The following is a 27,927-nucleotide window of genomic DNA, read 5'->3' as shown; positions in this document are numbered from 1 at the left end:
ACTGTATGTGGGCCTGATTTAGAAGGTAACTGGGCAGTGGCAGAATCAGAGACTAGGGAGAAGAGTCGGTGGAGGAAGATTGGAAGAAATTTAAAGACTATTTACAGAAACATTGTAAAATTAATGAATGTTAGAAGGATGTTGGAATGAAGTTATGTGGTTTTAGCAGAAATGTTATAAGGGTTTAGGAAAAAATAGACTGTTAATTGGTGAAAGGAGGGAAAGTAAAGTTACATCATATTGAGATAAATTACAGAACAAAAATTGGAAAAGATGGAAAGGATTTGCTGAAATAGTTAACCGAATTAGAATACAAAAAAGGGAGGTGTGAGGAGGTCAAGGAAACAAGCAAATGAAAGATAAGTTATGGGAAGATTAGTTGTGTTTTTTTCCTTCTTTTTTTTCTTTTCTTCTTTTTTCCTTATTGTGATGTGTTGTTTTGTTTTTGTTTAATATGGTGTTATTACTTTTACTTTTGCTTTTTGTAACCCTTAAAATTTTTAATAAATATTATTTTTTTAAAAAATAGAAGGCGATTGGGCAGGTCCGGCTCCCTGGGCCTTAGTTTGCCTACCCATACACCAGGCCCTATGCTGCTATATATAAACTTTGTCTGCTCAGTGCTGCAAAATGCAAGAAGCAAGAGGGCACATGAGCAGGAGGAAGAGGAGGAGGAGGAAGAAGAAGAGGAGGCGGCGGAGGCAGCTTGGTAAAGGGGTTGCATAGAAAGGCAGGTTGCTAATTCGTAAGCAAAGTAAATGTAACAGAACAATGAGCAAGGCATGTTAGTTATTCTACACGCAAGCTACGTACAAGAGCATGCAATACTGTATTATTCTCACCTTTACCTGCTCTATAGGTCTTGGCCTGGTTGACTGGCATAGGCGTCATGGGAATGGGGTACAAAGGCTGAAAAATAACACGGCCGACAATTAGAGGAAGACACGCGTGCACACCACGCATCATATATATATTTCTCCTCTCTGGGTGCAAGTCATGCGTGGTGGCCTGCTCCCCACTGGGTTCCCAGCAGATATGCACCTGACACTTTTCCCAACGAACATTTGATTATGGGTGCTACTGTCTGCTTATTGTCTTGTGCTGAACCTCACCACCCAACCCAAGAGGTGCCCACAAAGGATTCCTTGCAATGCTCAGAGGATCCTGGGTGGAGCTCTCCAAAGGTTAGTTTTAGGAACCAACCATGGCTATCTGCAGCAGCAGAACCAACACCTCTTGACTGTCACCATTCCTTATGGAGCCCAAACAGCATCACCGGCAGACAAGAGGGAGGTATTGGGGGAACCCAAAAGTTGCACACATGAAAAAGCTAAGTGGAGGTGCTAACAGTTGGGGGTGGGGAAGAGGGGGACCACCTGAGTGGGAGGATTGAACTTATCTTGAACAGGAGCACATCACATTTGCCTTGAATGCTAATAGAGCTTCCCTCAGGCTTGATTTAGATGGTTTGTAGTCAAGAGTTTAAGCTACAGTTTTCATGCTCCAGTGTTAACCGGAAACTATGGTGTAACAAAACCTTGAATTGTTCCATTACAGTGTGAGAGAGACAGGAGGAGGGAAAGCATCAGCACCATGTTCATTCTCTTTAGGCAGCTACTTTTATATCTGAACCAGGCTTGAAAGAACATTAACAGTGCCACGATGTGCAAGCTTGGTTGAAGTCAAGAGGCAGGTGAAAATAGCTTGGGTGGGAGGGAACGGGATCAAAATACTTGTTAGAAACGTGACTAAAAATAAATGCCTTACTTTAAAGTGATCCCCATATACCAACCACTGAAGACAAATTGGCACCACTAGGAGATAATTTTGGAACGCTGTGGCAGCCAGAAAGAGCACAATGCATTCTACTGAGATGAACTAAAAGTTCTTTGAACTCTGGTCTCTTATTAGTAAAGTGAAAAACACACTGTTTAATCAATTAGGCTATTAGAAGATTTCATCATCATTACAGGTCATAGACAAAATCAAGTACAATGGTGCCTCGCAAGACGGAAAACCCGCTAGACGAACGGGTTTTCCGTTTTGGAGGTGCTTCGCAAAACGAATTTCCTATGGGCTTGCTTCGCAAGACGAGAATGTCTTGCGAGTTCCCGCGGGTTTTTTCCCCTCCCCCCCCTTTTTCTAAGCCACTAATCTGCTTATCCGCTAATCCGCTAAGCCATCAATGGGCTTGCTTCGCAAGAGGAAAAAACCGCTAGACGAAGAGACTTGCGAAACAGATTAATTTCGTCTTGCGAGGCACCACTGTATCAGATAAAACTGGACCCAAAGTAAAAATAAGTAAACAAACCAAGGTATGTACAGGGAATGAATATGCTTAAAATGCACATCTTATCATATACACTCATCGTTTCTGACATTTGTTGTAATAATTTTCTTGTGGCCACAGCAAATACTCTTAGTTGTACAGAAGGGTAAGAACAGTTGGCTAACTAAATAGTTGGCCAGTCCCTCCAACAAGGATCTCCTCTTGGGAGAGTATACATTTCACAAATAGAGTACACAAGGACAAATGCTCTCAGTCACATGAGCTCTGCAAATACAAAGTTACTGATCTGATGGGATCTTTTTTCAAGACAATGAGTAGGCCCCTGCATATATTTCAAGGTAGCCTTCAAGCTAGTAAAGGTAAAGGGACCCCTGACCATTAGGTCCAGTCGTGGCCGACTCTGGGGTTGCGGCGCTCATCTCGCTTTATTGGCCAAGGGAACCGGCATACAGCTTCCGGGTCATGTGGCCAGCATGACTAAGCCACTTCTGGCGAACCAGAGCAGCACATGGAAACACCATTTACCTTCCCGCTGGAGCGGTACCTATTTATCTACTTGCACTTTGACGTGCTTTCGAACTGCTAGGTTGGCAGGAGCAGGGACCGAGCAACGGAAGCTCACCCCGTTACGGGGATTCGAATCGCTGACCTTCTGATCGGCAAGTTCTAGGCCCTGTGGTTTAACCCACAGCGCCACCCCGCTTCCCTTTTCCAGCTAGTAGAGGTACTCAATATTTTTAAGTGCCAAGAAAGGGTACTATGTAGTGCTGAAAACAAAGTGGCCCAGCCTCTTTTCAGAAGGTAGGAATGCACATCACTTTGGCAAACAAAGGTATCCAAGTCCAAATTTGAGCAGGTAACATTAATGAGGGGGGCATTTGTATGGGAGAGGGGCTTTTTAATCTTTTCCTTATTCACCGATCCACACACACACACACACACACACACACACACCCCATCTCCCATAAACACAAAGAACTCTCACATGCTTCATGCCCTGTTCTGCCTTTCACACTCCAAAGCAGTGACAAGTTGTTATCCACACTCAATGCAGCAAGTATAAGCTTGCCGCATTAAAGCCTTTGCCGCTTTACCTGAACACCTGGACTCACGGGAACAGGGTACATCATATTTGGTGCGAAACAAACAGACTGGGTGTACACCGGAGTGGGCTGCTGGTGGCCCACCATGGAAGGGCTGGGCTGGGCCTGCGGACGGGGTGACGTTGGTGTGGTGGAAGGCTTGGGCTGCCAAAAACATGAAGGAAAAACGGAATAGCTGAGCTGTAAGTAGGCACTGAACAGTTTGATCAAGCGTGCATCAACATGCCCCGTGGACTTTTCCCAGCGAGTTCTCGTTACGGCTGGTTAAAGCAGGAAAACAAACTATGCAGTGACTGCTTCTAATGGGTGGCACATAAAGAAATGCAGCTTCGGATAAGCAGAGAATGAGGACAGCGATGCCTCTTAAGACTCACCTGAGCAAATGATCGAGGGTTGAACTCCTTTGCGTTAGGGTTCAGTGTTGATTTTCTAACTTGTCTATGAAAGGGTGGGGGGAAACACAAGAAAGATTTGTGTCAGATTGGACTTCCCAGCATGATAGTTCATTTCTCTCAGATAAGAGCTGAATATCCAGGGATGGTTGACTCCTCACATCTACTAGTGGAGAAAGACTTGCAGAGGCTTCAAACCTGCGCCATGTGCATTGGGCGTGAGTGGCAGGGAGTTGTCCTCTGTGCATAGGACATTCTATTGCTGAGGATGCACAACTAAAAATCTATCAAAATGTAACACGTTCTATTGAAGGCGGAGCTGCCACCGAAGAGGAAAGTAAGGACAGGAAAAAGATGTTCATTGCAAGGTTTTAACTAGAAAACACTCCAACACCACTGTTTCCTTGACCTTAGACTGTTCCTTTTTTCTGAGACTGACGGGCTGCAGCAGGAGAGGCTAACCTTTGGCCCTCTAGATGTCGCTGGACTATTAACCCTCATCATCTCTAACTATCGTCCATGCTTGCTGGGGATGATGGGAGGTGGAGTCAACAACATCTGGAAGGCAATGTGTTAGCCATCCCTGAACTAGACCACTGGGGGAGGGGCAGATGCAGATCAACAACATAGTAAGAACTCTTAGCATGATGCCTTGACACATACTTGGGGGCCTGCAACCAAACCTTATCAGCAGTCAGTGTTATAGTTGGGCTTCTTGCAGCTCCTTGCAGGCTCAAGGTCTTCTACTAGCTACTAGAACGGACAGACTGCAGCCAGAACAGAACCACTGAGAAGGCACAAGATCTGCTTGCAGCAATCAAAACTGGAAGGTCTGCTTGTGGCAATAGAGGGCATAGATAAGCAGTTGCGAAGACATCCTCCTGCCAGCAGCAGCTCTAGGAGCAGCTCTTGCTAATTTAAAAATGCACCTACCCTCGTTGAGAAAGCCCAGAAGCCTGTTGCAGAGTGTGAGAAGGCCCAGCTGCCACCCAGAGAGCTCTGCTGACAAGTCCTGGATCCCGAGCTGCAGCTCTTGCTGCACGAAGATATTAGAGGCTCAGGGTCAAAAATAATATCCCGGGGGGGGGGGGGGGAGGGAACCAAAATCCCTAACCTCCTTTGGCTCAGATGGGGCCAAATACTATTTGGCTCCTCCCATCCCAGAAGTCAGTCTCTCCATCTCTCTCTCTTTCACACAAACACACCTCTTGCGGGACCTGAATTTGCTAATTTCTCTCCATGTTCCCTTTTGGATCATGTCTATTAAAATTCGAAGTTTTTCCTTTACAATCAAGTGGTATATGACTCTTATGAAATAAAATTAATAAATGAAAATAGCCTGCAAACCAAAGGTTGCTATCCTGTGGTCATCTGGATATTGTTATGACAATTCCCATCACCCCTGATCATTAGCTATGTTGGCTGGGAGCCCAGCAAAATCTGCACAGTCCCAAGTTAGCTGCTGTCTAAAACTGTGAGAAACCTTGAACGTATCGGCAGAAAGGCAATATACAAATTTAGTAAATACCGTATTTTTTGCTCTAAAAGACTCACTTTTTCCCTCCTAAAAAGTAGGGGGAAATGTGTGTGCGTCTTATGGAGCGAATGCAGGCTGCGCAGCTATCCCAGAAGCCAGAACAGCAAGAGGGATTGCTGTTTTCACTGCGCAACGATCCCTCTTGCTGTTCTGGCTTCTGAGATTCAGAATTTTTTTCCCTCCTGTTTTCCTCCTCCAAAAACTAGGTGCATCTTGTGGTCTGGTGCATCTTATAGAGCAAAAAATACGGTACATTAAGAAGCAACAACTAGCAACAACAACTAAGGAAGAAGAGGAAAGAATATCTTTTTTAAAATAGTAATTCACAGCTTCTAAACTCCGTAAGAGATTCTGTCAGCCATGCTCCCTCTGTGGAGGGTAGGCTGAAAACTGAGGTGGCAACTACGCCGCCTGGTGCAAGTGTGAAGCCTCTACAGATTCTGCCTCCGTTGGTGGAGTGGAGGAAAACTGCCCATCACTTGATGCCTTGTTTCTGTTTCAAAATGCAACACAAGCCTTCCAACAAAAGCATGAAATCCTGGATGAATGTCACAGAGTAGGAGGAGAAAGACTGACAAGGGAGCAGGAACAGAAAATAGTATTCTCTCCCCAGTCATTGATCAAACACATTTAAAAGCACAACACCCATTTTTCTCCAGGTGCTGCATTTCCGCTGGATAATACAACCCTTAAAAAGTCCTGTGCGTAGTTTCCAATTCGACACCAGAAGCTGAACAGAAGAGCACAAGAACATGAAGAAGAGCCCTGTAGCAGGATCAGGCCAAAAACCCATCTAGCCCAGTATCCTGTTTGCACAGTGGTGAACTAGATGCCTATTGTGGGAAACCCAAAAGCAAGACCAGGGGGAGCAACAGCACTCCACCCACCTCTAATTCCCTGAAATTGGCTTCCTAAGCACTGCCTCCAGCAGTGGAGGTAAAAAACTTTATACAAATATGTTAAATCTAAATAAGGAGCAGAGAAGAAAATGCTGTGCATGGTTGAGTCATCTCAACAACTGGGCCCTCCACGAAAGCAGTGCCAAATCTGAGCAGGAGCTGCTGCAGCCAGAGTTACTCACTCGGTGGTGTCCCTTTTTTCTTCTTTCTCCTCTTTCTCCTGCTTCGCTCCGGGGCCAGAGGTCTGCACTCCTTGTGAGGTCACCTCAGGCCCTCGCTTTTGCTCCAGGCTGCCACCAGGTGGTGAAATACTGGGGCTGTTCGATTTGCTACTGCCACTGGTTGAGGTGGCATTGCTGCCAGTTTCAGTTACAGAGTCTTTACAGCTGGCGTCACCCTTCTCCTTAGGAACCTCTCTGGATTTTTCACCATCTCTGTTTTTGGTTAGCAGCTGTTCCACTGCTTCTGGGGCGGAACTGGGTTGTAACTGGAGAGTGCAGGGGGGTGGGGTGGGAGGAAACAGAAAAATTATACTTTTAGCAGTACTTCCTGACCGAGGGTATTTGGAGAGAAGGCACAGTCTACATTGATTTTATTTTTGCACATTCTTTCTTACAGCTTGAAATAAAAGTTGCTTCATTTCCTACATACAGAAAACCCAGGAATATATTGGGTTCTAATATCAGTAGAAGGAGTTCTCTTGCTTCTTCCACCGTACTGAGAAGCTCAGGGGGTGGCAGCCCAGGCGAAGTAAGCCCTTAAGTTGTGGAACTCCCTCCCCAGAGAGGGCGCCTGTAAAACATTTCAAAACGAGTACGTATCTGGATGAAGGGGTGGCAAGGCACACTTGTAGTGGTTACTCTAGGGAGTGTCTTATTTGCAGCCATTTGAATGTTCTATAGTGACCTTCATTGCCCTAGGCAATGTTCTTTTAGTCGAGGGAAAGAACAGACAAGGATTTGGTACGCAGGCTGAGACCCTACCTGCCCACAGACTGTCTCGCCAGAGTGGTGCATGCTCTGGTTATCTCCCGCTTGGACTACTGCAATGCGCTCTACGTGGGGCTACCTTTGAAGGTGACCTGGAAACTACAACTGATCCAGAATGTGGCAGCTAGACTGGTGACTGGGAGTGGCCGCCAAGACCATATAACACCAGTCCTGAAATACGTTTCTGAGCACAGTTCAAAGTGTTGGTGCTGACCTTTAAAGCCCTAAATGGCCTCGGCCCAGTATACCTGAAGGAGTGTCTCCACCCGCATCGTTCTGCCTGGACACTGAGGTCCAGCTCTGAGAGCCTTCTGGCGGTTCCCTCACTGCGAAAAGCAAAGCTACAGGGAACCAGGCGGAGGGCATACATGCTTATTCCTGAAGCCACCGTTCCTACCTGCATGTAGTTTGATCTGGTACTGCCTTGTTTATTCAGACAGCTGTCGTTAATAGCAAAAGCACTTACCCTAAAATCATTCTTGAACTTCTTTAAATCATCGATCTGTTTTCTATGTTCTAGGACAGCTGGAGACACACCTGTTAAGAGAATATACGCATATACAGTGGTACCTTGGTTTGCAACCGTTTTGGATTACAACCGTTTTGGATTACAACCACGTCAAACCCAGAAGTGCGGGTCCATTTTTTTTGATTTTTTTTGATTACAACCCTTTTTGGGTGGCGGGGGGGAGAGACCCCAATGGCGAAAGCACGCCCTGGGTTACAACCTGTTTTGGTTTACAACCGGACCTCTGGAATGGATTATGGTTGTAAACCAAGGTATATCACTTTACTGGGTTATAAACATGGATGACATGGATCCAGCATATATTTGGGCCAATTGAAACTATCTAAAGGAAGTCCCAATAGAGTGACCCAAATCTGAAATGCTGTCTCAGCTCAGGGCGGAAAAGAAAAGAAAACGCCCCCAAAGAGTTCCGCGGAAATTGCAATCCAGTTACAACCCAGGAGGTTGTGGGGTGGGAATCAAGCAGCTGGAGCAGCAGAGAAACTGGAGTGATCTTAGTTTACAGAACTCCTTTTTCATTGTGTGCAGAGATATATTTGAGGGCTGCATGCCATGTTGTGTTTACAACAATCCAAACAGCAATGTAACTAAGCCTGCAGTACAGGAGTAACCAACAAGGTGCCTCCAGGTGTACTTGGCTCCAACTCCCATTATTCCCCGACCATTGTCTATATTGGCTGCAAATGATGGGAGTTGAACACAACTTCAGAAAACTCCTACCTTTGTTTTCAGGTTTGCTAAAGCTGGGAGACATTTCACTTGGCTTCAGGGGTTCCTTGGTGCTAGCAGGAGAAGAACTCTGCCTCTGGTCCTGAAGCCTTGAATCTTTAGCTAGGAAGGAAAATCAGTCCTGTTTGAGATTTCACATACACAGCACTCTTAATAACTCTAGATAGCAATGGGTGGGGAAGGAAAGAGGGACAGGTTGTTGAAGCTCAGCACCAAAGCTCAGCACCAAAACAATTTGTCCCAAACAAGGTATTATCCTGATTGTGTCTCTGTTTATTTGGGGAACCAACATACCGTAATCTTGGCTGTGAGTCGTGGAAGACCTACTTATTCTCTTGCTGGCCTCTCTCTAGCCAGCCTGGGAGAACAGGGCCCTGACTGACAACAGCTACAAAAGCTGAGGTTGCTGGAAAAACTCTTGTACTGGGTATTGTTGCTGTTATTAATATTATTTTTGCATCTTTATTTTTAAATATTATGATTTATGTGGAAATTATTCAGTTTGGTTGTGTACTTTCTGCTGTGTTTTATTTATTGTTTATGACTACTTTTGCTATGTTTGTAATTATGTAGATCGTTTTATGTTGTAAGCCATCCTGATTTTGGAAAGGTGGCGTACAAATAAAACGATGATAATGAAGATGACTAAAGAGAGACTTTCAAAGAGCCACTTTTTAATATTTTAATTCTATTAGTTTTTAATTACATTTTAATGTTTGTCTTTCTATGGTTTTTACTTTTTTCTATTTTGTCTATGTAGGCAGCCTTGAGTTTTGGACTTGGGAAAGGGTGGGTTAGAAACAACAATAAGAAAACAACAGCTCTGCAAATCAAATTAAATGTATTTCTTCCAAAATAATAATACATGGAAGGGCAATATTACTTTTAAAATATTACTGTTTTACTGTATGAAACCCTAATCCAGCCTTTCTCAACCTGGTGCCCTCCAGTTGTTTAGGACTTCAACTCCCATAAGCCCCTGATGGCACAGACATACCAGATGGGATTTGTGGAAGTTTAATTCTAGAACGCGGGTGGCGCTGTGGGTTAAACGACAGAGCCTAGGACTTGCCGATTAGAAGGTTGGTGGTTCGAATCCCCGTGACGGGGTGAGCTCCCGTTGCTCGGTCCCTGCTCCTGCCAACCTAGCAGCTCGAAAGCATGTCAAAGTGCAAGTAGATAAATAGGTACCGCTCTGGCGGAAAGGTAAACGGCGTTTCCGTGAGCTGCTCTGGTTCACAGCTTAGTCATGCTGGCCACATGACTCAGAAGCTGTACGTCGGCTCCCTTGGCCAATGAAACGAGATGAGCGCCGCAACCCGAGTCGGCCACGACTGGACCTAATGGTCAGGGGTCCCTTTACCTTTACCTTTTAATTCTAGAACAGCTGAAGGGCACCATGCTGGGGAAGGCTGCCCTAATCGGCTGAGTTGAAAGAAAGTCAGCAGGAGGTCTTAGGAAAAACAGAGCGCAACCTTTTCCTACTCATTTTTGTAATTTTCAACAGCCATTCAGAAAATTATGTAATTGCCTGGAGCCGCCAGTTTTCTCCCTCTGTATAAAGATTCCCACACAGAGAGAAAATTGACTGCATATGATTAGCAAACCTAATGCACAAAAATAAACGTGTGTGAGAACTGCTCTCCAACCACTTAAAACAGAGAAGCCATTTTTAGATCATCCTATGTCTTTGCATTTGTACTCAGGCTCAGAAGAGGGGGAGATAAAAGGGTTTCTTACCTTCAACTGATGGTGTACCTGCTCTAATGGACGCAGGGCTGGCTGGGGTAGGAGATGCAGCTAGAACAGGGGCAGCTACAGGCTCTGCTGGAGTAGAGCCAGCTTGAGGAGAAGACAGAGCCGGCCCAGAAGGCACACTGCCAACGCTGCTCTGCCTTGGAGACCGGGGTCTGTGTGCTTTAGGGGACAACCTAGGGACTAGAAACAAAATAAGAGAGAGCCTGTTGAAACACTGCACAGCTGTTTTGTACTAAAAGGAGTGAAACCTAATGCCAGGCTTACACTGAGCTGATAAAATTGTCACCAAAACTCTTTTTCCCTTCCTAGGAAAGTCCCCAGATTTCTGTGATGTTACTTCTTAAGTGCTTCTTTTAAACGATTCTTGTAGAATACAGTACTAAGAATCCTTCTACTGTTAAACAATGCTTGATAATTGATTGCACTGAAGCAAAGGTCTGTCAAGGGAGACTTTAAGCAGAGTCAGGTCGCTTCCTATTACCAGCCCTCACTAACATGGAAAAGAATCTGAGAAACAGCTTCCATCGCCTAATGACCCAGTCCACTCTTCAAACAGAAATTCATGGTAAGAACCAATTTCTGCTTGTCGTCCCAAAAATTGATCTGCGGCAAAATCCTAAACTCGCTGCCCTGTGAAAGTCCACCTAGTTTCTCACTGTGGCTTTCAGTGTCTTCTGAGTCACCCTCAAAACAGGACAGAAAGAAGGAAAGTGGGCAACCAGGAATGGGGTCTAGGCCTAAGAATACTGAGGCTCACAGGAGCACAACCTGATCATCACTCCAGAGGATGATGAACACAGAGAAGAGACTGGGGGGGGGGGGGGAGAAAAGTCAAATCACCTAATAAAGGCTGAGAGCTCCAATCAACTGACCTACCAGCCTGTCTCTGGAAAGGAATGTAATCAACTGATAAAAACAGTCTATCAAAGTGGAAGGGAGAAACGGCACATCTGCTGCTTTCCATGACAATCCAGTTTTACTAGCCTCAGTTGTAACATTTGGTTTCTAGCCAGGCAAAATAAAGAATCAGGATTCGCCAACCATCAGCAGCAGCAGCAGGCCTGTTGGGTTCTCAAATGTTTGGCTTAAGAAACAGGATTCTTTTAACTGTAAAATCCCCAAACAGGACTTTCTGTAGGAAGCCGAGCTTGACTTACCACCACTGACCACCGATGACCATGTCCCACCTGAAGGGCTGCCTCGGGCCGATGAAGGTGTGGTGGCTTCTCCTGGCACAGGGTGAGAGACAAATTCTAAGCCACTTGAAATTGTGCCCCTCCCAGTAGAGACTCTGTGGCCTCGAGGGTGCCGCTGTGCCTTTGGAGACATCCGCGGAGGTCCTGAAGAAAGCATGAAAAGACACCCTAAACTATGAACACAACATGAAATCTTCGTTTTCACCCCCGAATTCTATTAATTTTTTCTACATAAAGGATGGGGAACCTTAGACCCTACAGATTCCATCATCCCTAACCATGCTGGCTGGGGCTGATGGGAGGCAGTACTCCAAAACATCTGGAGGCACAAAGGTTCCCCATCCCTGTCTCAGGACATTTAAAAATCAGCACTCCTCTCAATATAGTTCGTGACAAAACTGGGGAGGAAAAAATATGAAGCCAGACAGATGCTAGGTTAGGACACAATCCACTGGACATGTCCCCTATATTCACATGCCCCATAAAACAAAAATAGGAGGTGTGCAAAAGCACAGCAGAGAGAATTCAAGTGGATTTCTTCAGTTAACTCTTGCTAAGAAAACCCAAACCTGACCACTTTGAATGCTCTAGCCCTCCTGGCAGCAGAGAACTTAGAAAATTTAACAGCAAATTAAGCAGCCCACACTTAATAGTTTTTCAGCTCTCATCGTTTTTATGTCCCTGCATATCACGGAGACATTTCAAAGAATTGCCTTAGAATTTGAGAAACAAGTCAGCGTGCCCCCTGCAAATGGTTCAGCATCTTCAAAATTCCTAGATAGTATATGAGTTGAATGCAATTAAAGTATGGAAATTAGCTGCAGCTGAGAATAGGTTCAGTCTATGATTCCTTATTGCAGAACAAGTCTCATCCTCTCAAGACAGAATTAAAATTATTCAATTCCACTGAACAGTTTCAGGAAAGTCAAGAGGAACTCAAACTGAATTTAAATACACAATTAATTTCCACCCACTTCTAACCAGTCTCCCTCACTGCAATTGCCAGTAAGGAGGATTCTGCAGTGGGCACAATGTGAATCAGGCATTTTTAACAGATTTATGTCATAAAGCATCATTCTGAGCAAAACCCTCCATCACCAGCCACTTCAGGAAATATGTAGATGCAGCCCTCTCAGCTCCTTAACTAGGTTATGGGATCAGGAATGGGTCTCAGGTTCATATACCTATCCCTCCACCTGATCTTCCCATCTAGCACAGCAATTCCCCGGACTGGCCTTAATAAAGGCTGAAGGTGACATTCATCTTAACCATGGCTAAAGCTAACCAGTTTGTTTTTAACTAAGCATCTGAATTCAAACAAAACATAGCTAGCACTGAACACAGTTAACGGCAATGGAGATATAACCTTTAACCATGGTTACGGCCAGTGACCGGTAGGGGCGACGGTGTGATCCTGCAACCATGGCTAAGTGACTGCAGATGATACATCCACATGTGCTCTGCAATGCACTAAAGTAGCACTAGGAAGCCAAATTTCTCACTTTCAGGAAAGGGCCATCCCTTTAATGGTTTGGTTTTCTGTGAAATTCCCCTTTTTAAACAAAAAAAAAAGGTTAACAGAAACAAAACAAAAAGAAAAACTTTAATTTTTTTGAAGTGCACAAATAAAAGGTTTAGTAATGAAGAGAACAATTCTTTTAACTGTAACTCACAAGAGGAAAGGGAGAACACAAAGACAAACGAAAATTCATGAACAAACAAAACTGTGGTCTTTGTACCTTCTGAAGACATGCGTTTAGGCATAGTAGAGGCAGGAGCTGGAGAGCCATGAGCAGAGGGGTGAGACGGGGGCCTGGAGGGCCGCGAAGGGGGCCTGGAGGGCGGCCTTGTAGGGGTGGCTGCCCGAGGTGGAAGAGAGTTGGGACCTGACTGGTAGCGAGAAGGTGGGCGAGAGGAAGGAGATGGGCAAGGCGATGGCCAGGGAACACCTGACAGAACAAATGATATGAAGGAAAGTATAAAAACTAAAGAAAATAAAATTATGGGGGGGAAAACAGAGGGAGGGGAAAGTAAAAATGACAAAAATGATTTCTCAAAACTTTTTTTTTTTAACCCATTGGGGATTTCTACAGGTTCGTACAAAATCAAAATAAATAAAAATCTGCAGTTATTCCACCCTCAATCTAGGACAGATTAGTTTGCAATCACCAACCAGAGTTTCCCCCCAATGGGTTAAATTCAGGATCTATGAACACTACCATGGAAAAGACAATAGCGTGTAAATCAGTTAAGACTATTTGCATATCACACTTATATGGCTTGTGCTTAATCACAGATAGCTGTGCATGGTTCCATGAGCAGTGAGGAAAACCTAAATGGTGCAGCTAATCCCCCATGTATCAAGGAAAACATGCCTGCATCAACTTGCCCAGGGTAAAAGGAATGCACTGAATGCATCACTTGGCACAGCAGCTTTTCAGAAATGGAGCTACAAGAGGCTTCCAGGGAATTTCATTAAGCGGGTGAGGCACACTGACCGCTGGATGTACCACTTTCAAACGCTAAGACATGTGAAAACTACAGAAATCACGTTACAAAGAGAGCTGTGTTTAGCTGCTGACATTTACTTCTATTGTGCCCTTTCAATAATGAAGTCATTCAGAATTTTTGTGAAAGAGGAAATTGGGCCACAATAGATCCACATAGATCTCTGCCCCTGGGCTACAGCAGGAGGTTCCTCTAGAGGGCACTGTTTCCAAATTCAAACCTGCTGCACTTCAAAAACACAAGGCCTTTGATGATCTTCCATGGAATATATAAGAAGCAACAGAACGACACAAGTCCAAGGCATGGACTTAACTGCTCATCTGAACAGGAGCCCTTCATGGGACCCCCTAATGTAAAAAGAGAGGAGCAGCAGCAGCAGCAGCAGCAGGAGGAGTGCTTGGTGGGCTTCAGCCTCATTTTATCTTGCAGGTACCACACAGCTATCATTTGTTTTTTTACCAGCTGAAGTTCAAAGTCTTGTTAATGCCACTTACCTGAAATCAATGTACAGTCCAGGCCTTTTCTTCCCCCAACCCCCACACTTAAGAAAAACGAGCTGTATTTCTTTAGTGAAATATATACCTTGCCACACATGGCGCCAAAGACCCCTAGGGCAGCTTACAACACAAAAAAATGAATTACAGTTTTGTTTTTAACTGGACTATGTATTTTGATTACAGTGGTGCCTCGCAAGACAAAAAGAATCCGTTCCGCGATTCTCTTCATCTAGCGGTTTTTTCGTCTTGCGAAGCAAGCCCATTGATGGCTTAGCGGATTAGCGCTATTAGCGGCTTTTAGCAGCTTGTCGGCTTAGCGGATAAGCAGTTTAGCGGCTTAGGAAAAGGGGGGGGGGAGGAAAAAAACCCCCGCAGGAACTCGCAAGACATTTTCGTCTTGCGAAGCAAGCCCATAGGGAAATTCGTTTTGCGAAGCGCCTCCAAAACGGAAAACCCTTTCGTCTAGCAGGTTTTTCGTCTTGCAAGGCATTCGTCTTGCGGGGCACCACTGTACTTTATGCCAATTTTGGAAATTAAATTTTAAGAACACAAAAAGCTGCAGCTATTATTGATGTATACATATACATCAATAACACAAAAAAATACATATTGATGTATTTTTTGCTCTATAAGACTCACTTTTTCCCTCCTAAAAAAGTAAGGGGAAATGTGTGTGCGTCTTATGGAGCAAATGCAGGCTGCACAGCTATCCCAGAAGCCAGAACAGCAAGAGGGATCACTGCGCAGCGATCCCTCTTGCTGTTCTGGCTTCTGAGATTCAGAATATTTTTTTTCTTGTTTTCCTCCTTCAAAAACTAGGTGCGTCTTGTGGTCTGGTGCGTCTTATAGAGCAAAAAATACGGTAACTGTTTGCTGGTATTGCCATAGTTATTGTAAGCAGCATCTGATAGCAAGTGTGCTAGGTGTGCAGTGTTGTGTGACAAGCACACAGAGTGCAATGAGACTGAGTGTTTGTGGGGGGAGGGGGAGGCTCAGTTAATTTCATTGTACACAGGTTGTACATTGGCAATAAAGGTGTTGTTGTTGTTGTTAGGAGCCAAACCAGAGAGAAGACTGCTGGATTGCCTTTCTTCTCATCCACCAGATCCATCTCTATTTCAACACTTAGTGTGGACTAAACAAAAGCATTTGTTGGCTAGTTCAGCTGATGTAGACCTACTGACCACACTGGGATTACAGCAATGAAGGGAGTCAGAGAACTGCCCTTTCTAATGAAACAGGGACTCGCTTGATGTTTTCAAAAGGGAATTCACTATATATCCATGAACACAGCTTTAGTTTCTTTCTGTTTTAGTGGTGGAATGCAACAGGAGACATTATTTCAAAGGGCTACTACCCCAGGGATCCAGCGATGGAGAGCTCTCTCTAGAAAAGCTTTCTTATTTCAGTCATGATGAACACTTGCCTCCATTAACTACTCTTTGGTCTGCTCCAGAGTTAGAACTGTAGTCCGATGAGTGAGACCCAGATCTTGAAATTGGTGGGCCTGTACTGGACTGGCCCATCCTTGGTGAATTCTGCCTTCCAGTTCCCCAGGAAAGAACATCTCTATTCCGCTGTCCAGGTGGAATGTACTTATTCTCCCTGAGGAAAAAAGGGGGGAGGAAGAGAGATGTAAGATGGGACTTCAGCTCTTGGCTTAAAATCACATGTTGCTTTGTTCGTAAGGGCAGGGAAATGTTTAAATGTTCAGGAATAAAAGGGAGCAGGACATGTTTGATACAGTGGTGCCTCGCAAGACGAAATTAATTCATTCCACGAATTTTTTCGTCTTGCAATTTTTTCGTCTTGCGAAGCACAGACTTTAGAAAAGCTTCAAAAATCACCAAAGTCTTCAAAAACCTCAAAAAAGGCTACCACACCGCGTGCTATGAGTTGCTCCTCGAAGTGAATGCATGGTTTTAAGAAAAAGGAAATAAACTTGCAAGACAAAGGAAACAAGCTTGCAAGACGTTTTCATCTTGCAAAGCAAGCCCATAGGGAAATCCGTCTTGCGAAGCAACTCAAAAAATGAAAAACTCTTTCGTTTTGCGAGTTTTTCGTCTTTCGAGGCATTCGTCTTGCGAGGTACCACTGTATTAGCAATTCACATTAGCTTCAAATTGGGAGAGTTGTCTTTATTTCTATGCAACAATGACAACAAATTACAGCCCAGAGCCACCAGCAATACTGGACATTGAGACATTTAATGCTAGGTTCTGAAAATAATTCTTGGGATCATCTCAGTATTGCTGACATCATTGTCATATGAATCCACTAACACATGTCCAATAAATACAGAAATCATAAACAATAAAATGTTATCAGTACATAGAAAGATGAACAAAAGAATGAGATGCAAACAAATTGTACAATTTGTACAATTTTTTAGCACCTCTGGAGGTGCTAAAAAACTACAACAAGCGGTCTCCCTGGATGCTTTGGGGGTCACACCTAGTACAGGTCAAATAAATACGCCCCCACCTCCCTCGTTCTCTTAGATTCAGGCAGATGGTTAGGGCAGCTCGGAAGGATCCTCGCACAAATGCATGTACATGCAACAGTAGAGGCTTGGCTGGAAAGCTTAAGGCCCCCCACTGCTACATGAGAGATGGATTGAAGAAAAGGAAATAAGAATTGGCCCTGACCGGGGGGCCACTAGGGGCGCCTTGGAAGATGGCGGATAATACCATCTATCCAGCCCGCACGAGGTAATTTGAGGCTGATTATGGGGAGTAAATCAGTCTCCCTCGTCTCTCCAGGGAATGGAAAGACGCAGTTTTCACCCGCGGTTGCCATAAATCACCCCCAAGTTCGGAAGAAGAAGGGGGTGCAAAGCACTGGGTGCACAACCCTCGGCGGGTTTCGGCACTCCTCCGAAGCTGCTTCCAGGAGCGAAACTAGTTGTGTTACTTAAAAGGAAAAATTTGGAGAAAGCTAATGCACATGCTTTGAGAGAGGCAGGAGGTTTTATCTGCTAATAATTTGGCCACTGAAAGGAAGAAGATTGAGACGGAAGATTACATCAAAGTACTACAGACATGCTGGTATGTGGAAGGCAACGGAATGGAAAGGGGGGGGGAATGACTTTTTATTTCTTGTTTCATGTGATTACCTAATAACCCTCCCCCTCAGAAGATCCGTCACAATAACTAGTTGGCAAATGGGGTTAAAAATGAGCTGTGTGGGGGAAAATTATATGAATTTAAAGGTTTTATTCTGTGAAGGACTTGGGGGGGGAAGGCTCTCTTTGTGACACAGCAAGAATTGAGATTTGATACAGAAGGACAGACATCTGTTGCAGGGAGTTTGGTCTTAGGGAGGGCAAGCCGAAGATTTCTTATCTGGATGGGATTGTGAACTGGAAGGGGCAGCCCTCCTGGAAAAGACTAATTTACGATGCAACAGGTCTGGAAAGTTAACGAGCGGGATTTTAGACTGTATTTCCTCGGAAGGGCAAGATGGTGATTGCCCGCTCAAGTGGAAACGCCTGGACTATTGGATGAGAGTAATTCACGAGAGAGCAATACAGAATCCACACAGAAATATAAATAACTGTTTTTTTAACCCACTTGCGGAGATAACTTGGAGGTGAATGAAAAGGGAAATGAGTAACGACAAGGATTGAGAAGAGGGACTGAAAATATCATTGTAAATATGAAAGCAGCAGAAATATTTGAGGATTGGACTCCTGCCAATCAAGAAGCATGGGTACCCCCACAAAAATTCACAAAAATTTACAATTGGGAAATAATTGGATTATATGATGTGTATTGTTATAATTTGGATTAATTGGTTTGATATGTTTAATTTGGTAAATGGAAACTTAATAAAAATTATTTTTTTAAAAAAAGAATTGGCCCTGACCAGTAGCTTGACCAATCACGGCTAGGAGCTAGGTAGAGCTGAAACTCTGTTCCAGCACCATTCAGGTGGGTGCCATTGCCATGATAAGAGAACAAGGGAGGCATTCATGGTGAGTTCAGGCACCTTTTTCTAGAAAAGCAGCACTGTATACACATACAAATATCTCCACTAATTTAAAATACAGAGAAGCAGTCCAGTTTTACAACTGAACCATTTTAGCTGGACCCTCATGCAGATTCCACTGTACACACAGAAGACTGAGGAACCTTATACAAGTTCAGAGGAAGAACACTCCTTATGTAGGAAAATAACCTTGTACGATGTAGCAATCCCTTTTCCCCATAAACTGTACAAAGATTACAGAGAAGCTATGCTGTCATTCAGAAACTCAATCAACAGATCAACGCCAAACTACTTGGCCTGTAAAAACAATTCAATACCTATTTCTAAAATTATAGGAAAATGTAGTGATTCCCCACTGCCCCGCCAGATACCTGGGGGTCACACCATGGCCTTCTCTCTCACTAGCACTTCTCTGAACAGCTGTGTATTTTTCCTCTTCTGACCGGTCGTCGTTTTCCAAAGCAGCTCGAGCTTTGTACTGAGCACTAGATTCAATTTCTTCTGCTAACTGGGTTGCTCTGGCTTCCCTTTTTAAAAATTCTTCGGAGTTATCCCTCTCAAGGGGTACCCTAAAACAAAGGGGAGAAGGAGAGGTAAAAAAAGGAGATTGGTTTTAAACTCTCGATACAAGCAAAAAAAAATTCCATAGTGTTAAGATTGCAGCATCGGAGGAGCCATCTGATGGTGGCATGACGGTTTAATAGCACATCTGCCAGTGACTTCCCAACCAGCTTCCTTCAGGAAATACTGTCTGCACCGTCATCTTCTCTGCAAAGGAACTCCTCTGCCACAGAACCACAGTATTTTACATTTTTTTCTTTAAAGCAACTCCCTGATTAAGAACAAGTTGAATTTGGGGTTTGTACCATTTGGGGTAACGAATCTGCACCTTGATCCGGTTGTTTTGCTGTCAAGGGCAAAGCCAATTAATAACGTATTGGGATACAATCCAGAGTACACATAGCACTGCCCAAAGCTTCCCGTTAAGCAGTCAAATTTGTGATATGCTGATTACAGTAAAATAGGATTCAGATGGCAAAACTGACCTTATTCCAAATGATTCCCTCCCCTATCTGTTGGTTTTTTTTATGTACCAAGTGAATGTTGGCAACTGTTTCAACTTTAGAATTCTTTTTTACTACTATCTCCAAAAAAGAATGAAGTTTGACCTGCGTCAGAAACCTGTATCCACCCTGACACATGCAGGGGGGGAAAAAATTTAAAATCCTCCCCCCCCCCCCAGCCTCCTAGGCAAAGACCCTAGAGGAATATTCTTAATGTTGCAGACTAAATGAAACAGGAACAATAAAAATAACACCACCTATTGTAACTTACGTATATGAAGACAAACTGCTGTCGTAAGTTGACACTACACCATAGTTTTCTTCATTGTATCGAAACATGTCATTAGGATCCCATCCATTAGACTAGAAGGAAAAGAAGCTTGGGATTCACAACAGTTCAAAAGTCATCTAAAGCAGGGGCGGGAATCTTGTGTCCCTCCAAACATTGCCGGACTACAACTCCCATCATCCCTGAGCATTGGCTATGCGGAGAACTGGAATCAAACAACTGCTGGACGACCACAGCTTCCCCATCCCTAATCCTACGGAAGTATCTTTGCATTTTACAGATATAAATCATAAAGCCTGGAATGTTTTGAACTGCTGAGCTATGTTTTACCCAAGAGCTGCTGCGTAAATTATCTTTAGTAAAACAGGAAGATTATTCACTTCATGAAACACACCAATAGTCTGCCTTGCTTTGACTGCTTTGAAGCGTTACTATTATAGACACAACATATTTGGGAAGGTTATTGGAGTCAAGCCACAGAGCTAGGGGGTGAAGGCTATCTCTCAGCAAACTGCTGTTCAAAATCATCTTCATTACATTTTACAGACAACTCCTGGAGCAGCTGCTTGATTAGAGACTGCAAGACATGGTATTTTGCAGAATAGGAAATCACACCAATCAAGGAACAATCACACTAATGCAAGGCTGCACAAGCATCCAGAAATTTTATCATATGACAACTATGACATATATGAAATATTTCTGTATGAAAAGGTGAGGTCTGTCCCCCAACACAAAAACCTCAGACACTTCCAGAAGTTAGTCAACAATTTAGCACTAAATCTACAAAATTTAATTTAAATGAAGTTCCTTCAACTTTAAGGTACAGGGGTTCAGCAAAATCCTGTTTTAACTAGTTCTCACCAGGATGGATAAAAATCAATGCTTTAAAAAAAATATCAATGCTTTAAAAAAATGCTTTAAAAATATAAATAAAATTTTTTATATATATAAATTGGATTTTTAAAATAAAATGCTTTTGGAGGAAAAAATCTTTCTAAAGATAGTTTTCTATTTAAATTACATTATAGTCCAAAGGCTTATTTCCATCAGGAAATAAGGATTTGTTTTAAATTTTTCATGTGTGCTGAAATACAGTCTAAGTTGGTTTTTTAGGAAATTGTTATTAATTGTTATTATTTTTCTCCTTCCACTAAAGCACAGCAGAAAAGTTGTCCAAATATAAACAGTTAACTTACTGAACCTCACAATAATTTCATAATTATCTAGGTATTTCTAATAGTATAACCAACTCAGTATTTTTTTATACAACTGTAAAAACTACTCTGAAAATTTATTATTCTAAAAACGAAACCTTCATCTGATTGTAAATATTAAGATTATACCAGCAGGAATGTCTTTCTGAGAAAAAAAAAATTAAATCAAGTCTTACTGACTAGTGATTTAAATCAAATCCACCCTGGTTCCCACTATCCTCAATGTTCTTTTTATAAAAAAAATCCCAGTTACAACACTGCCTTGCCCTAGTAAGGCAGCTCTTTTTGGAGCGGTTTGTGCAAAAACAAAAAATGCCATATTGCTTGGATGATTTTTCTTCAAACTTCATGCCCTCCCTCAAATGTCAACCCAAGACAAAGATATGCTCACAACATCGGTTTCCAAAGCTTCAAGCTCATCTGTAGTAGTGCCTTCTCCACCATCCCAAGGCTCAAGATCCTTTTCTTTGTGTTCACCGTTAACTTTAGCACTGATTGCAGAATCTGTAAAAGCATCTGAAATTGAAAAAATAAAATTAATGCAATGCTAACATCAGTTCAAGTTAGTTAATAGTCTATATACCTTCAAATTCCAAAACCAATCATTTGATTCCATAGAATGAAGGAAAAACTGAACAAGATTAGGACAAAACTTCAACAATCAGGAGCCCTTATTTTGTAGAAATTGCTTACGTAGCCAACTTTATGGCTTGAAAAACAAACTTTGGAACTGCTTCAGTTACATAAGACTATGTCTATGACCAGGAAAGTATTATGAATCTGGAGCTCATCACCTTAAGTTTGCTTTATTTTACTTCCAATTTAGAGCCAACTCTGCACCCCTAGCGTTGGGCAGAAGCATCACTAACAACACTTGGGAAGGCCGTACAAATCTTATGCATGTCTACTCAGAAATAAGTCCTATAAAGTACAAGTTACACTAGCACAACTCCCCCTCTGAGGGCTGCACCACTTGATTTCACAGTCTACAACTCTCTGTATCTCACACATGGCAAGGAGAATCAGGCCAGGCACCTGAAGCCCCCCAAGTTGCAGCAAAAAAAGGGTAGGGACACACACTCCAAGGGATATTCCTGGCAACCTGGTTACTTAAAAAACAAAAACAAAACTGCTTTATCAACACATGGCTACAAACAATTCTCATGCAATTGCTTTAGGCTTCATACTGTGTGTAGCAAGAGGAAATATTTATATTTTAAAATAAATGTAAATTACACACAGCTAGAACTGTGACCACACACATTGCACCAAACCCGGAAGTTACCCAAAAATGTCACAAGAAAGAGGTAGGGTGTTTGCAGGCTTTTTCAATGGTATTTCAAATATATGCAATTCCACTTAAGCATGTGGTGCCTTGGACGTAATCCCCATATAAATTGGGAGTTGCCTGTATACAAAAATAATCTTGTAACCAATTTCAATTATTTGCAGCCTGCATGATTTCTTCTGCCATAAAGCTGTAAGCAAGTATAAAACACACAGATTACATACTACTTTTTAAAAGAGAAATATGCAAATTCAAAGTACAGAAATAAAAGACTGCCAAATATATTACCTGCTTCTGAAGGAGTTACAACAGACATGGGAAAAGAAAGAAAATAAAAATCAGTCAGATTCACGTATTTTGCATTCTCTTATCTATCCCTTCACAAACATTTATTGTGTCATTTGTGCTTTGAAAACTGACCGCCATGGCCTCAAAAATCTGGATAAGTTGTTTATTGCTAGATGCACATCCTAATACTCCTTAAATATACTGTAAATACAAACATGGCTTAGACAGCTTCAGGGTTTGAATTCTGATCCAGAAAGTTAACAGCTGCAGCAAAGGCTATTAGCTTTTTTGTTCGGTTAGAAGTTTGGAAAATCAAGCACACCATGATTAAATATCACAAATAAAAGTAGCAGGTAAGGTAACTGCAGTGCCCTAGCAAACTTAGTCAGGAACATGAATGATGACTGTGTCACAAGGCATATTCCAGCAAACTCACCAGGTACTCCAGGATCTGAAAAAGCCTATTAGTTTGATGGCAGGCACGTATTTCCCCCACCTCATCCCCTCAATCCCTGTAAGGGGTTGGTGACTAAAATTTGAGGATTTTTTTTTTTCAGTCTCGGATTAGGCTTTTTTAAAAAAGAGATGTTTTTCAGAGGGAGCCCAGAGTTCTGCAGCACAGCTTGAAAACTGCTGTACATGCACTACTGCTCAACAACCATTCAAATATCTAATATCACAGTGGGCCAAGAAAGCTACCAACATTTTATCTCGCAACAGGGAGGCGGGAGGCAGTAGCTGAAAATGTGATGAGTTTTCCAAAGTTTGCTTGAAAAACATAAGCAATAATGCAAGAACCATGTAAGCTATTAAAGCAAAGGACCTTATTAATCTTCCACACTGTAGTACGGAGGACTTGGGAACAAGCAGCAGCCTCACATGCCAATTCTGTCCTCAACTTCCTAGTTTTGAGAAATGACGCTTAGCACTAACTCTAAACCAAAGGACCAATTCAAAACCATGGCTTGGAGACCATAGTTTTCCCAGTTCAGGGAAACTGCAATGAACTACAACTGGAATAATTCTTCTTGCTGCTGTTTAGGGAAGGGGGGGCACATCCAAGTCCATGGTTTAGATTACAGTGTTTCCCAACTTTGTGCCTCCGGCTGTTTTTGGACTACAATTCCCATCATCCCTTGCCACTGGTCTTGCTAGTCAGGGATGATGGGAGTTGTAGTTCAAAAACAGCTGGAGGCACAAGGTTGGGAAACACTGGTTTAGAAGATTGTCTGAATAGAGTCGAAGGCTTTAAAATAATGAATTTGGAACAGAACCCTGAAAAAAGAGTGCTCCTTGTTCTCCTACCATTTCATAACAGGGAGCCTGCAGTACCTGATATACTCTGGGTTGACTGGTAGTGCCATCTTCCAAAATAAAACCCAAACACAAAAATATGATTAGCGCCAAAGTGCAGTGCTAAAATAAGTTTACCTGGTGGGTCCCCAAATCACATACATACATACATACATACATACATACACACACCCTCTTTTACTCCCTCCTCCCTTTGTCAAATCTGATCCACTATGGTAGACGGAATTTAGAGTCACGGGGTGGCTGGTTTTTGATGCAGTAGCAAAATAAGCTTCTTCCTCATTCCCCGTTCTGGACACTGTTTAGCTACTCTCTGAACAGAACAGTCAGCTGTCCTGCATTTCCTGTTATCAGAAGTGAGTTAGTCATAACAGAGAAAAGTGCATCTATAAATGATTAACAGTCAAAAGCTCAACAAGACCCCCTTGTGATATTACTGTACTCTCAACGCACATACCCCACTCCAGAGAAAAGAAATGGAGCGCCATGACTTCTTTCAGGGTTGCAAACTAAGCTCATGGAATCCTTTAAATCTCACTTAGTCAAGACTGCCAGAATTTAGTTACTCCCTCCTCACCCTCTGTCTCCGCTCCCTCAGTTATAAACACACATGCTACTGGAGCCTCAGGAATTCCTTTGTTCTACAATGGAGCTTCCTGTTAAACCAGTTAGAAAAAACTCAGGTTACCTAGCAGACACAGATCTCTCATACTTCCAATATTTAACCTTGGCAGGATTCATCTGTTTTCCTTATAACACTTGGGAACTCACTAGTTATACTAATTTAGCACGTGCACTTTTGAGCTCTTTATCTGTTTGGGGTGTTGTTGTTTTTGGAAGGTTATTGCCAGTCAACCCAGAGTATATCAAGTAAGTTGGCCATCTGTTGCAATATACAGTACTAGGAGAACTAAAAGTATTCTTTTTTCCAAATACTTAATATGCTAACACAACAAATGAAGATTGCAAAAGGTCATTTTAAACCTTGATGGGGAATCTGTGCCCCGGCCCCAATTTCCTGCAGCATTCAAGACATTGTTGGCCCACTCTTGCTCTCTGGGGCCACCCCCTGAGAACTGCTTTGTCTTCCATTGTGTGACAATGAGAGACAGGTGGAGTAGGAGGCGTGGCTGTTGTTACATGGTGAGCCTGGAGGGAAAAGCTTCACAGTGAGCCACAGGCTGGGGGGGGGGATCTTCGAGGGAGAGACAGAGGGAAAAACTGGAGATGGATGGAGTGAGGGAAGGAGCAAAGAAAAAGCCCTCTGCAAGCAATCAGTTCTACCCTGTACTAATGGAAGGGGAGGTGGACCGAGAAAGCTGAAAGGCAGACACCACAAGCATGATGGAGTAGCAGAGAGACAGAGAGAAAGCTAAGCAATCCAGCAGTGCTGCAAACTCTGCCTGCTTTCGGCTCTTGCCCTGCCCATGTCTGGCATGCAACACTTGAAAGATTACCCCTGAGGGAATGCAGCCCTTGACAGGAATAAGGTTCCCCAGCCCTGCTTTTAAACTATTGCTCACAATTCTGGGACATTTAAGACTTCACCACATTTATTCACCTGTTCGGGTGCCTGCTGCTTTTGTCCTTATAAATCCAGTCTGGCTTTGATCTCCAAGCTGAGTCCTCCTGTCAATAAGTTACTATCACTACTTTTCTAAAGACATCCTCCAAAGAAGAGCCCAAACAGACTTATTTTCTTCCCCACTGGGTTTTGAAAACAATATCGAAGACAGCTGCCACCAGAATCCGAATGCTTGGATTAAATTGAAAATATCAGCCACCCCCACTGTGTGACTACATAACATGGGGAGAGCTGTAGCTGTTCTGCTGTAACAATGCAGCTACCACAGTTGTCCTCCTCTGCCTGGCAGATTACAAGGGGCAAGGAGCTTTTGTCAAGTGTTGTAGCAGGGAGCAATAAACGGCGCAAGAGGTTGAATCCTTCTGAGTAGTTGCAAAGACTGGGTGCGCCAAACCTTCGGAGGGTTCAATAGTGGGAAAGCATATGCTCCACGTGTACATTGCCTTGTGGCGAATCTCTGGCAGCTCCAGAGTAAGAAAGCTGGAAAATAACTTTCCTCAAAACCCCAGAAGAGGAGTTGCTAGTCAGTAGACAGTATGAAGCTGTGTGGACTAAGACTCCAATGCCACAGAAGGCAGCTCCTTATGGCCTAACCCCTTCCTCCCACAAAGAAACACACGCCAAGCTAAGCCTTTAGGAACATTTTTTAAAAGAGAAGCTAGTTTCATAAACCATTCTAACATATAGAAACAGGTACCTTTCCGTGCATAACTGGAATCCATGTCTTTGAACTGCACCATCACAAAATCCGAAGACTTGAACAAGATACTCTCTATAATGTCTTCTCGTTTTGGACCCGGGCTGGATTCTGCAGTCTTTCGATGAGCTGCATCAAGCACTAAATCACACTAAAAAACAAGGGAAACATGAACTGAGCAAGCTTAATGTGAAAGAACTTAAGTTACAACAGATGGCCTGGAACAGCCTTCCACAACTTGGTGCCCTCCCATGCTGGCCGGGGTTGATGCAATTCAAAACATTTGAAAGGCCCCAGGAAGGCGGGGGGGGGGGGGTTTAGAAAGTTTTCTCAAAGACTTGGGTTTGCACTGTTGATATCCTTACAACTAGTGCAGACATAACTATAGCTCTCTGCACACCTCAGAAGGCATGCCACTTTCCTTTCCCTTCTTCCTATCAAGTGTAGTATTTCCATCCCTTTTAGCATTAATATTTGTTTCATGAATGCCAACACAAACCATGGAGAACTTGTATCAGGCTCTCTTGCAACTTGGCTTCAGTGGGTTTATAAACCAAACAACGGCTTCAGTCTCCGGTTTATTAAAAAAATGTTAAGGGTTTGCATTAACCACAATTGAACTAGTGCACAGATAGCACAAAACCAAGATTAACAGTAGAGAGATTGAGGAAATTGCCCTGGAGAGAAACAGGGAAGCGAGGATATGCTAATGGAGCTAGCTTTTAATTTGCAAGCCATTGTCTGAAGAGAGCGGAAGTTATGCACATAATTCAAATCTTCTAAATCAGTGTGGGGTTTCCAGATATTTAGCCTGCACAAATGTAAAAATTGAGAAAAATGAACCAACAGGCATGTGGTCATAATGTGACAAGCAAAAGTGGAGGTATGTTACTACTCACACAACCTGCTGATCAGCTCAGATTAAAGCACATCAATAGACAGTGAGGTATTTTTACCTTGTTCAAAAGGCTGCCCAAAAGAGAAGGCTTTTTTAATCTTCCTAATCTACATGACCCGGAAGCTGACTGCAGACAAACACCGACTCCCTTGGCCTACAGAGCGAGATGAGCAACCCGAGTCATCCGCGACTGGACCTAACGGTCAGGGGTACCTTTACCTTTTTAACGTACAATAGCCTCCCTCTTTCCCTCTAGCACAGTGGTTCTTAAAACTTTTTTCCTCTGGGCTACACTTTCAGAACAAAATTTTGCTCACGCCATACCAAAACTTTTATTGATAAAAAATACATAGGAAAACAAAAAGAAGCAACTCCTAGCAGTGCTTGATTTTGAACCAGAACACAACTGCTTTGTAATATGTTCACGGGGCATCCAAAAAGTATAAAACAAAGCAGCTACATATGGGCAGGAATCATTCCCAAAACAGAATTATAAACAAGCCTCTTACGTATACAGTGGTACCTAGGGATGCGAACGGGATCCGTTCCGGAGCCCCGTTCGCATCCTGAACAGAACGTAAGATGTGACTGTGCATTGCATTTCACCGCTTCCGCGCATGACGTCATTTTGACCGTCTGCACATGCGCGAGCGGCGAAACCCAGAAGTCATGCACTCCGTTACTTCCGGGTTGCCGCGGAGCACAACCCGAAAATATCCTGAAGCGTATTTATCCCGAGGTATGACTGTATACCTTAAGTATATATGCAAACTTGATGAGAGGTGTGAGGTTACTTTTGCCAGGAAATCTCATTTATATTAGGTCCAATTTGAGACAAACTCTCATTTGATTGTCCTTGAATCTTCCTGC

General features: G+C 43.2%; 1 protein-coding gene across 9 annotated transcripts in view; it reads right to left on the bottom strand.

The window, feature by feature from the left end:
* The window catches only part of ATXN2 (ataxin 2), a 63,634-nt gene that overhangs the window by 13,489 nt on the left and 22,218 nt on the right, over positions 1–27,927 (bottom strand). For 3 of the 9 annotated variants that reach the window (XM_079987430.1, XM_079987426.1, XM_079987434.1), the window contains 14 exons: positions 26,154–26,310; positions 21,379–21,503; positions 19,753–19,844; positions 18,789–18,986; positions 15,854–16,032; positions 13,162–13,371; positions 11,384–11,566; positions 10,209–10,406; positions 8,460–8,570; positions 7,677–7,747; positions 6,404–6,708; positions 3,768–3,831; positions 3,385–3,537; positions 843–909 (listed from right to left, as the gene is read on the bottom strand). In XM_079987430.1, coding sequence (XP_079843556.1) covers positions 843–909; positions 3,385–3,537; positions 3,768–3,831; positions 6,404–6,708; positions 7,677–7,747; positions 8,460–8,570; positions 10,209–10,406; positions 11,384–11,566; positions 13,162–13,371; positions 15,854–16,032; positions 18,789–18,986; positions 19,753–19,844; positions 21,379–21,503; positions 26,154–26,310 — 2,113 coding nt within the window. The remainder of the gene's footprint in view (positions 1–842; positions 910–3,384; positions 3,538–3,767; positions 3,832–6,403; positions 6,709–7,676; positions 7,748–8,459; positions 8,571–10,208; positions 10,407–11,383; positions 11,567–13,161; positions 13,372–15,853; positions 16,033–18,788; positions 18,987–19,752; positions 19,845–21,378; positions 21,504–26,153; positions 26,311–27,927) is intronic. The other 6 variants (XM_079987431.1, XM_079987428.1, XM_079987432.1 and 3 more) reach the window with 4 other exon arrangements.

Source organism: Podarcis cretensis (genome assembly GCF_951804945.1).
Source record: "Podarcis cretensis genome assembly, chromosome: 8".
NCBI classification, from domain to species: Eukaryota; Metazoa; Chordata; class Lepidosauria; order Squamata; family Lacertidae; genus Podarcis; species Podarcis cretensis.
Note: the sequence above shows the minus strand (reverse complement) of the source record. Positions and strands in the feature narration are given on the sequence as shown.